This window comes from Cotesia typhae, unplaced genomic scaffold, assembly GCF_013202065.1.
Source record: "Cotesia typhae breed Kobodo isofemale line unplaced genomic scaffold, CoteBio_Ctyphae scaffold_152, whole genome shotgun sequence".
Lineage (NCBI taxonomy): Eukaryota > Metazoa > Arthropoda > Insecta > Hymenoptera > Braconidae > Cotesia > Cotesia typhae.
The window spans coordinates 7,421,553-7,433,942 of record NW_027423776.1 but is presented as its reverse complement, the minus strand read 5'-3'; the positions used below and the strand labels follow the sequence as shown (position 1 = coordinate 7,433,942).

The 12,390-nt window shown below is 31.8% G+C and overlaps 1 protein-coding gene across 1 annotated transcript in view; it reads left to right on the top strand.

Annotated features, from left to right (window-relative positions):
• Positions 1 to 9,095, top strand: part of LOC141536682 (uncharacterized) — a 31,444-nt gene extending 22,349 nt beyond the window's left edge. The window contains exons 2-6 of the mRNA XM_074257369.1: positions 7,805 to 8,006; positions 8,122 to 8,264; positions 8,354 to 8,539; positions 8,621 to 8,796; positions 8,880 to 9,095. Of these exons, the coding sequence (XP_074113470.1) occupies positions 7,805 to 8,006; positions 8,122 to 8,264; positions 8,354 to 8,539; positions 8,621 to 8,796; positions 8,880 to 9,095 (923 nt within the window). The remainder of the gene's footprint in view (positions 1 to 7,804; positions 8,007 to 8,121; positions 8,265 to 8,353; positions 8,540 to 8,620; positions 8,797 to 8,879) is intronic.
• Positions 9,096 to 12,390: the final 3,295 nt, after the last annotated feature.

Here is a 12,390-nt window from a genome sequence, read left to right as displayed (position 1 = left end):
CAATATGTTGTTCCGCTGAGAATGTGTTGAGAATGAATTGCCCGTTTATATGAATACGAGTAGCTTTTCTGCGACACAAGAGCCCACCCGACAGAAACCGTCAAGCCACGATGACATCGTCATGTACACTTGTATACCAGCTGCCTCAAACACGACCAACGATTAATCCATGTCCTGGTGAATCGCTGGACCATCATCCTTCTACCGGGTTTTGACACAGCCCATTGGACATCCAATGAGTATCATACTCTAGAACTCGATTGATCGCCGATCGTAATTGACGCCTGTTACTATTATTAGTCAATGTCTCCAGGGTATACAAGAGGTGTGCCAAACTTTGAAGCTTTCGTTGGGGATGTGTCATACAGAGCTATCACTTTCATCTCTTTTCTGGTAATTTATTTATCCGTAAGAAGTTATTTTGGATGGTACATGGAGGAAGTAATGATTTATTGGATTCTTAAGTGATTGTTACAGTTGCTTTTTTGTAAGGTCGTAATTGAAAATCCAATAAGAGGTATAAACCCAATTCGCACTTTATCGACAATAAAACTAAATTCTAGCATTTTTGCATCGTAAACTGTACTACAAAAAATTTTTATGGATGAATTAGAATTGAAGGACCGATTATATCATTCTGTGTTCAGTGTAGCGATAGACGAGCTTCGTATAATTAAATATTTCTTCAATGATGGCTATTACTTTCTATCCACCAAAGATAAAAAATTTCATGAAAGTGTAAGCGCTTGAATTGATAACAAAAATTCCGTGATTAAGTCACTGTAAATACTCTAAACACTGCTTAAAAAAATTAAATTAGTTAATTTACTTTTGACACTCTCCTGCAGCCTAAATTAAATTTGAAAATAGAAGAATCAATTTACGAAGGACTATTATTCACGTACTTCTGCTAAGTTCAATGATTTTTTATCGAATAATTACTCGATCAAAAAGCCTCCGAGTATTTTTTTTTTCAAAATTTGAATATTCACCTGTTCTACATGTTCTTAAATGACGAAAAAAAATTAATAGGCTTGAAACAAAAGTAATAAATAATTAAATGAGCATATTGCATGATCTAGAGATAATTTCACGCTGAATAATTTTCAATGCATTTAAATAGAAGGTTGGAAAATGTATATAGGTATATATAATTGTCGTGTCATTCATTCGAGAGAAATTGGAAGATCTCTCAAATGTTTGAGGTAGAATAAGAAGAAGAAAGAAATATAGAGTAAGTGAGAGTGAAGTAGAGTAACGAGGGGCTGAATTCACCAAGCGTTATGATTTGAACTCGCAGTAGACTTCCGTCAATAATTTTACGGTAAATTGAACTCTAAACTTTCGTGCTGCGTATTCTTGCCCCTCCGCGTAGTAATTTTCGTATGGCAAACGACTCGTTCATTGAATTGGAATGAAAAGTTTCAAGTCTTTTCAAATGACTTCCAATAAAATATATGTATACATATACACAATCAACAAAAATACATCTATTTTTATTATTTATCCAATAATCTCATCCTCAATTTAATTCATTTATTCAAATTTCAAATTCAGTCCAATCAATTATTTAATTAAACTTTATTTTTTTATTGATGCTGAAAAAATTAAGAAAGTTATTTAAGCTTAATTTTAGTCATTACAAATTTTGAAACACCAGATTTTTATGATAAATTCGTAATACGTAATTACTTTAATGAATATCATGTTATAAATTTTTTTAAACTACTTTTTATTTCACGAAGAATGAAATTGAAAAAACCAAAAAAAATTCTGAATTTGCATTCAACAAAGTTTCAATGAACGAGTTTTCCCAAATAAACTTCGATTATTAAATTATTCCCTCAGGGAAAATTTATCCTTACATTGTAATAATTAGATAATTACATTTTAGTTAAATAATTCTTCAGTAAAAATAATTTTTTACTCATGAAAGTATAATGTTTAAAAGTTATATTTTATGAATTTATAAATCTTTAATTCTACTGAATGTTTTTAGTTAAAAATTTAACCATATACCCTTGAAATATGTATAAATAAATGGTAAAAAGTTCAAAGTTCTATCTCTTCATTTGTCTTTACAAAAAAATCCCAAAAAATGCTCAAAAATCAGGGGACCCCCTTAACTTAAATACCTGACCTACCGCTTTGGAAGTGAAAACTTTGTGCTTCTTTTCGCCATCTATCGACCACCGTCGAACTATTAAGAAATACTTGTCGCATCTTAAAATTATTCAAAAGACTTATATATCAATTTTTTCTAACTAATTTTTTCTGACTCCAAACTATCAAATATTACTGTAATTATTATTTAAAAAAGATATAGAGAAATAAAATTCCGAGAGAATCGGATCACTAACGTTGAACCGAGAGCACGTGCATTGTTCGGTTAATTTTAGCCAGCTTGTCGTGCTTTGTTCACATAGTAATAGAGCAGTGTATAACGAATGGTCTTTTCTATCCTAAAAGCTCTTTATACTCTCAACTCACTCGTCTATAGTTTTAATACACATGGACATAAAAACACAAGCATATAAACATCCAAACATACATGCATATAACATGACGTACAACCGGATGAGAATTCGGGAGAAATTTAGATAGAGTTTTTCTGCAATGTTTGCCTCTATCATCACCATACCACGCGAAAAATCACCGACACAGAATAAAAGTGCAAGGCACAGCTAAAATAAACACCAGAATAAAATTAAACAAAACAATACAAACGATACAAAAAATGCAATAAAACAAAAATGTTTAATAAAAATAAAACGACCGAATGTTTTTATATATATATCGTATGTCGTATGTCGTATATCGTGTACATCCGAATGGAGAAAAGTGGGGTGGTAGTTTCCACCATCTACTATCTACTATCTAGTGATGGTGGTTGTCCCACTGTTGGAGCTGGTGATGGTGGTGAGCTCGACAAATCCACGTCCATCCCTTTTACACCGCGTGGAACATTGTTTTACATGGACCAAAAGCAATCACATAAATAAGTCAAGAAGGAATCGGAAATCGGGACTCGGCAATTTCACATTCACGGTCTGCAGGGAAAACCGATACATTTGTGTATAGTATTATAGAGGACTCCAGAGAGAAAGTATGGATAAGAAAAAATAAAGAAAGGATCAACACACACATATATACATATTCACTGTTCCATCAAACAGTATTCTAGCCAGTGCCGAGAGTCTCTTTGCTTCATTCTATTTTACTGGCCTCTCTCCCTTTAACTAAGATCAACTCGATAAAAAAGTGGAATAAAAAAGCCCGCTTTCCTAGGCCAGGGAACGCGGAAAAACCTGAATTATCAGAGCTCGTTACATATTCCTTTTTATGTCTTGAGCTATAAACGGGCAAGCATACAGCGGGGCTGATGTTCGGTGGGTTGTTTTTTTGCATGGCTCGCCACCCTACCGAGTCTCCTGGGGGTCATCGCTCGTACTTAAGGGACAGAGTGTCCAGGCCAGGTCCAGAGAAGTCCAACTAGGATGTAGTAGTCGTAGTCGTTGTTCTCATTCCTTGGTACTCTGCTCGACTGCCTGACAACTGATATTGCGTGATCTATGGCCCGGAGCATTGGACACCCGGGAGAAAACTGACCGATACTTTGGCTCCTTGTCTATCGGCAGTCTGCTTATACGAATTTTGTCCGGATTCTGTGTTTACTTTTTCCAACTTTTCACCCTCTTTTAGGTCGCTGTAGAAATCGCGAGGCTCCTTTTCGAGGATGTATCTATGGATGTATTAGTAGAAGAAACTCGGGTGGGTGAGCGTCGAAGAGGCAAACAACAAAGTAATAGATGTCTCGAACCGGTCAGTTACTTTCCTGGTAGTATAACCACCCCTCTGTGCCCTGAGGGTCCACTTCGTCAATAAACAATCACGGTTTAATAGAAAAAAGGAAAAAAGTAATCCCCTTTATTTTTTGATCTTTACTTGCTGGGAGTGGTGACGCTTCATGAAAAACCGCCACGCTTCCTGGCTACGGCCTCGTTAAACTTTTATTGCATGGGCATATGTGTCAATGTCATCGGTAGGCGAGAGTATCAATTGAAATACTGGAAAAATTCAGCTTTTGATCAAACGACCGGAATTTATCGAATCAAGTGTGAAAGTAAGATTAAGGACGAAATTTTTGCCCCGATAAAATATTTATTCGAATTATTTCGTTAAAGTTTTCCAGTTTGAGTTGAACGCGTAAATACTCCTACGAAAAAGCATACTCGGGTCTTGTTTCTACATTTGGTATTTATATGTATATATATAGTCAATAATAGCACAAAGAAGGAATGCGCTAGTGAACTGTGTACCGTGGGGAGCCACAAACTACGAAATATATTATATTACTAGCCGACGGGTCAGCGCAATGAAAACTAAGTGCATATGAGAATCCATGGGGTTATCCAAGGGGATGCTTCTCAGTCGTATATAATGGTCAAGGCATCCCAGCCAAACTTTTCTGTTTACACTTTTTCTGCTTTATTTGAAATATTTATATTAAAGTTACCCAAAAAGTCCGTATTATCAAATTTTCAATCATGCAGAGATGTAGCGACTGTAAGTTTTAGTAAAAAAGTACTGCAGGACACCGGTCAGTTTTACACTGAGAAAATGGAAAAATATTTTTCAGACAATTTTTTTTTCGCTTAGAAATTTATTAATGTTCTGATAAAAGAATATCAATATCTGCATTCGTTGTGATACGCATAGACGTAAATTTTTGAACTATTACATAAATAAATAAAAAAAATCGTAACACCTCTTTCATACAATCGAAAACAATCGAATATAATAAAGCCACTGTCCGGAGACATTTTGGAGATTAATATCACAGGTCTCTTTCAGTTATATTGTAAAAATTCGGTAAATGCGACTTGAACAGTGTGCGTAAACCTACATCGACAACGGTACACATTCTCGCGGTGAATATAAAGCGTGACGATAAAATCTCATGATAACGAATAGCGTCACGGCTCTTAAATACATTAAAATTGATAAATAAAAATATTCTCAACATCAAAAGAAAATAAAAAATTTATAAAATAAATAATAAATTGATAAAAGGAAAAAATGGAAATTGGTCATGTAAAGTTTTCATAGACAAAAAAACATTGTACTTGAATCAAACAAATAATTTGGAAATACTTAATCATCTTAATTTGAATAAAAAAATATTTTCGAAAAATGTTCAAAATATTTTCTTGGTTAAAGAATTTTTCTTTTGATTAAAAAATAAAAATTTTTTTTTTCAGTATACATAAAGAAACAATGTGTTAGCGCCTTATGTTGGGTGTTTATATTTGCGGACAAGCATATGTAGTTATCTTAAGTCGAACACACATAGGTTTATATATGAGAATTAGCATAAGGAGACAGGAAGTGCTCCAAGCCAGACTAAACTATCGTACAGACTTTATGGTAATTTAGTGGATTTAAGGAACACAGTTTGTGCTTGTAGCTCTCGCTGTATCTTATACGACTCTCTCAAAGAAACTTAACATCTTTCAAGGACATTGAAGTGTCCGATACTTGGCGTACTTAGATACCAGTTAATTCGATGAGCATTATCCCAGAGCCTTATCTAAAAAGTGATGATCCCCGGATTTGGATTCCGAGACGTCTAGAAGCTTTGATCCGTCAAGGTCTGCCCGCTCGTGATTGTGGGCTCTTTGTCTTCCCTTATAATTGATATTGGCTTGTAGGAACGAGAGAGAGGGCAGCTTACCAACCAACAACAAAGTTGTCCTAGAGCAGCCTCTTGTTGGTCTGCAAGTAGAGTTCAATTGGTGCAACGAAGAAAGAGCTTCCAGACTTGTGTGCTGTTCTGAAGAAATATATCTATCTATCTATCTATAGGTTTATAACTGTATCCACGGATTGTACGTATCCTTCTGAGTGTAAGGGGAGAGTTATAGACCAGGAGGACTGTGCTCTAATCCTGAATGGCCTGCTCTTCGGGAATAGTTGGTAATCCTGGTGGATAGTTGGAGATCACCGAGTTACTGGACACTCGAGTAAGCAGACTTGAAAGTAGTGTAGAGATTTTGCGAAACACAACTCGAGAAACACAACTCTGGCTTCCTAACCGATTGGTGTGTTGGAGTGTAAGAGCTACACAGTGCCCGAAGAAGCTTCAAGATGCTCTTCCCCGGGTACATATAGGATTCGAGCCTTTGGACTATTCTAGGAGAAACTCTAGTTACCCTGAATCGAGTGTAATGTGGTACAACCCTTTGCCGATGGCCAATGTTCCAATGTAGTGAATTTAAAGCTAAGATTTATCTTATCCATATTAGAGCTCCTACCGATTTCTCAAATCTTAGGGTAATCCTACTGGAAGATTATGCGCTTAACGGTAGAATTATGAGGCTATTGATTTATTGTTTTTTTTTTGGCTCTTGTTGCCTTTATTTTTATATTTTTTTTTTTGATGGTTACTTAGAGTGGACGCTTTTTTTTATAAATACATTCTCTTGTCAGGTATTACTTTATTTATTGTGGCTTCAAGTTAAGAATAACTTATACGGAGCGGGGATTTACGTACCAGCACGTTGTTATAACGACATATTTTAGTAAGATTTATTTAACATCCATCAAGGTTTACGTGCTCTGCTCGGTGATATTATCAAAAAATGAAATATTTTTTATGATATCCATTGTTTCTTTTTTTTACAATTGATTTGTAGGAAAAAAATTTTTTTTTTCATCTTATATATTATCGATCGGTTTTTATTTGAAGTGCAAATGATTTTTTTATGTTTAGCAGATTTTTTTTCTTTGAATATTGCAACTAATTTTATTTTTTTAAAGAAATTTAGAGTAGAAAAATTTTATTCGTGTAAGAAATAAAAAATGTAAAATTAAGAAGTCATTAATTTAATAAAATTTATTATGTTCTCAGGTTTCAATTATATTTTTATTGATTTTTTTTTTTAATAACGATGTTTCGTATATTTATTGATAAATTTTATAGCTCGAAGGTATCTTAATGATTGGTTTTCGTTAAATTAATTTATTAGATCGATAAGAATTTTTTTGATTGAAGTAATGTACTTAGACTTGTAACACGATTTTGAATTTTCTAATAATAATTTTTCATATTTTCACTGACTAATTTTTATACGGCTAATTAGATTGATAATTAAAAGTCATAAACAATGTAATCATTAAAAATAAAGCCTAAGGCGTGTGCACAAATTTGTTGAAGAATTAATTTTATAAATTAATTTATAAATTAAAAAGAAAAAAAGTTTTATAAATGTTTTCTATTTTCATTCTCCTTAACAATATATGAAATTAACGATCAATTAAGAAAATAAAAGTTTTTAAAATTGTACAACTTTTTGCTGCCAACGAATTGAAACAGGGACCTTCATTTAATTAGTTTAATTTGTTCGATAAAAATGAACATTCGGCTCCTAACCCATCAAGCTAGTGGAGTTATTATTAATCATCAAGCTTATCAATTTTCAATTAAAAAAGCTAATGTTGTACTACTCGTTATATATAATATGAAACGCGTTTTAATCGATAGCACATTAAGAAGTTGAACATTTCTGAGAAAGCTAAAAAATATTTATAGTAAAATGATAAAAGTAATTAATTACATATTATTCTTGTCATTGCTACTGTTCATTATCCTGCTATGTTCTTCAGTAAATGGTAATTATATTTCTTCTTGGTTGTTATAAGCTAGATTTTAAAAAATTCTGAAAATTAAACAAAAAGATTTCTAATGATCAAAAAAAATTTTTTTTACGGTTTTTGGGAAAGTTGAACTTATTTTTTGTCGCAGGACAATCAGCTGAAAATAATGATGAAAATATTGATAGCAATTCAACCGACTGGCTGAAACCTTCTGATTTAACATGGGCATTTCCAATTTATCAATTGACAAACTCAAAAATACCCTCGAGACGTTATAATCGCACTTTTAGATGCACCGGAATTTTAGTCGTTCGCAATGCAGTACTAGCCCCTAGGCTATGTATAGACGAGTAATTATTACAATTATTTTTTTACTGAAAAAAAAAAAAAAGAAAAAAAAATTGGATTGGAAAAAAATTGATTGATGTTCAAAAATGTAATTTTTCTTGCTTTTAATATTTTTAGTGATGCATGGTATGTAGTCGCAACTAGTTTAAGAAGAGTAAGTTCATTCGGGATTGAATTTTTGCGCAATGTCCATCATCGCAGACTATATCCTGCTGTAAACTATCAATCTTATCGAATGGCATCTATCGAATACAAAGAAAGTAAGTATTGATGTTGTGGATAAAGAAGAATAAATAGCGTAATTTATAGAAATATTTTGACCTGAATCGATTACTTTGTCATTTTATAGAGCTTAGTGATACCATTATAATCAAAAATGATACAATCCCTGGAATGGTTCTTCTATTTTTTGATATGGCAATTAATTATCCTAAACTTGCATGGACTTACGACTCTCCACAATTCTATCAAATTTATTCAAAAGAGAGAAACCCAAATTGCGTACGAATTTCTATGATGAAAAATGCTAAAAGACGTAAATTTTCTTTATTTTATTTTATTAGCTCATAAAAATTGAAATTTGATTGATTCTAAAATGAAAAAAATATTTTTTTAGAAATATCTGTTCATAAAACTCCAGAAAAAATTCTCAAATTCGAGAACTATTTGGAAAGATATAAAAGATTTAAACATAGTACGCATGATAATAAAACGACTGAAATAAGTTGGATCGAGTATGATTCTTTTACTCCCGTTTTTGGTACTGAACAACACAAATCTTCAGATTTACAGGCAAGTAGTTTTTAAATTTTAGCCATGTCCGCAATTTTTAATTTTCACAAAATGAAACTTATTTTTGGGTAAATAACTTTCAGCCTCTTCTTGGAAGTGCTCTCGTGTGTAAAGGACAAAACGACGTTCCTGTGTTGACGGGAGTGTTAATAAGCACATCATATGACGGATTCAATTTATATGCACTCGTAGGAGGTATGTATCAATGGTTACAAAACCAACAATTTGAATTTCAGAGAAGAACTGACCGTCTTTTTGAGTCGAATACGTTTGAAATTTACGAATATGATTTGTCATAATTTTTTGTATTTTTGTACAAACAGTCAATTTGGTCAAAAAATTTAGAATACATTTTTTCTTTGAATTTTATTTTTATATTTTTTCACCTACATTTATGTCATTAAAAATTTTAGTAAAATAATTTTTTACAATTTTAATAATATCTCGTACTTTTTCCGATGATATATTATTTGATATTTTTGGTCTAAATTAATTTTTTAAAATAACATGTGCTATGTACCATGAATTTATGACCACTAAAAAAAAATTAATCGTCTCGATTTAAGTAGACAAATTCTTCAAGTAACAAATTTTTTTTTAATTTTAACAAATCTTAGTTGATTTTCGTTTTAATTTAAATCAATTAAATACTTTAAGAGATTTTTTTGATTCAAGAATTATTCTTTTGAATCAATTAAATTTTTTTTCTGTCTAACTTTTTGTAAAATGATATTAACAAATTATTTTGTATAATTTTTAGACATATTTATTCAAAATTAATATTTTGCATGGAGAAAATTTATATGAATTTTTTCGATTCATAAAAAAATTCAATATTTTTACGCTTTAAAATTTTATCCATAAAATTTTGTTTAAAAATTAAAAAAAAAAATTTTTTTAATCTCTTCATAAAAAATTTATAAAAACTTTAAAAAAATGTTCGGTATGACCAAATCAATAAAAATTTATATTTCTTAAAATAAAAAGCTAATTATCGTTTTCCGTTCAAGCATTAAAATAGAAATTAATTACAACTTAATACTTTTAATTAATATTTGATCACAATGACCAGAACACATAAAATAACTTTTTCCCTCTTCTTTGACAACATACATTCTCTTACACACAAAACTTTGTGTTTGTTCATTAAATTCTGCTGATTTAGTGATATCATTTTAAGTATTTGGCTTTCCGAAAGTCATTAAGTTAAAAAAAAAATTTTATTTTTAATCTAACAGAGGAATAACTTTGAGAATCCCCACGGAAACCGTAAAATTTAATTCAATATTGTAAAATGAAAATTCAAAAACACGGTTATAAATAATAAAAAAAGGTGGTCACAAATATTTCGATAAGTATGTGCGAAAAAACCCCAAGTACACGGGCTGTAAGAGCGGTCTCATGGGTGCAACTTCACTCTTATATTCTTAAATATTTAATCGAGCGACTTTCCCCATATCTCTAGATATTCGTATTCCCGATTTAGATCGCGTTACGTTTGAATGCTTCATAAAGTTATGTTCTTTAAAAAATAAAAAAAAGCTTTTCAATCGAGATCGGGAATCGGCGGTGATCAACATGAATTTTAAAGGATATCTGATAGCAAACACGACGCTTTTTAAATATTAGATGAAACATTCGAACCGCAATATGAACCCCTGCCGTTCCTGATAATATATCTGTATTCGCCGTCACGTTTTTATCTTATACACATATATATCTATTACATTCTCGATACGGAATACATTTATATAAATTTATATGTAATAATCGCATATCTATAGAAGCCAGTCTAACTGAAATGATTTAAATTTACTGGATAGTTTTTGCTGTTACCTTGATACATCACCTCTCTCTTGTTCTGATATTCTATGCATGTATGATCTCCGCCATCTAACGTTAGATTTATGTGTATATGACAGATTGATTACGTTATTGATGCCGCAAGACACATTTATAGCCCGTAATATTTTAGCCGTGTCATTAGTTACTATTTTTATTATTATTAAGTGTTCAATTATATCTGTGTTTTATGGCACCGCATTAATAAAAATGATTGATCGATTTTTTTTGTGAGGGTCTATAAGCTAACGTCTTTTAAAATTAAAAATTAAAGCTAATTAAATGAAGTTATGTTTCGAAATTTTGTAATTTTTTTTCAACCATTCCAATAGAAATATTTTTTCTTTCGTTTGAATATATTTTAATTACAATTTTTGCTACATCATAATTATAACTTTTTTTTTTTAATTAAAAATTTTACAAGTTTTTTTTTCTTAGATTTTTTAATATAAATATTAATAAATTCTTATCTTTTAATAACAGAATTAATTTAATTTTCATACTTTAGAAATTTTTTTTTAAATCTTAAAGACAGCCATATTTCAACACTAACTCTTTTATGTTTAAAAAGAAGAATATATGCTTTTATTTACACACTAAGGCTTTTTCGGATTTATAGAATCCTCAACATTTCCACCCTATGACATGTCGAAATAAAGCTGATTTTTGTGTTCTGAATATCGAGCAGTGGGGGGATAGAGATTTTGTGCATAAAAGGGTGCTCAGGGGACAGCACCCTTTCTTTTGACACTTTAGAAAAAATAACACGAAACGTAGTCCATCATGTAAATGATTTTCTTGCATCAATTTAGTGTTTTGTTGGCCATATATGCAAAGTGTTAGTCATTTTTTTCCGTTCATGTATATGTATTTTTTCCTTTTACATTTTTTAGCCACTCTTTGGTATGTTAGTATGAGCTCTCGGGAATGAAACGCGATCGATCAAACAGCAGCAGTAACAGGTGTCGCGAAATCTAATCTCGTGACAAGTACAAGTTTTTCTACTTTCGGTACATTCGTTTTCACTTTTTTTCCGAATTTTTTCATCCGTTTTTGCGATCAATTCATTGCAAAACTCATATGCAAATCCATCATGTCATTTTTCTATGAAACAGGGTAAAATACTTTTTTTTTATGCGTCATATACATTTCTGAAATAGTTTGATATGATTATTTTTTTGCAAAAAACTTTAATTTTGTATCTTGAATTTTTCTAACATTTAAATTAATACAAATCATCCAATTAAAATCACAATGTAAATACAACAAGGAGTAGTTAAGCAAAGTGACGGTAGGTTTGAAAGATGAGATAGACGGGTAATTTAGCCGAAGGCATTTATAAATGACAGAAATAACGGAGTAACAGTTACGAGTACAACTGGTCAGTATATAACCCTACCGCGAGGTCACACTGGGCATAGAAAAGATAGTGGCCAGAATAGGAGGTGTCCGGAGAAGGAGCAGGAGCAGGAGTAGGAAGGGGAGGTGGGAAGTATTGGGGAGTATGGGGGTGATATGGTAGAGCGGTGTGGTACTGCTATGCAAGCTGTGGGGGGTGGCTTTGGTTCGGCGAGGGAAACTCTGAGGATAGTGGTTTTAGATAGCCCATGTATATCCAACAGCACCGAGTAGAGTACATACAGGGTTGTTATGTGTATAGCATAGGATGCGTACATGAAGGTAGCCTGATAATGGCTCCGGTTTATTAATGACCGGTCAGTTGGGTTGCCAACCGACGTGTATACGTATTCC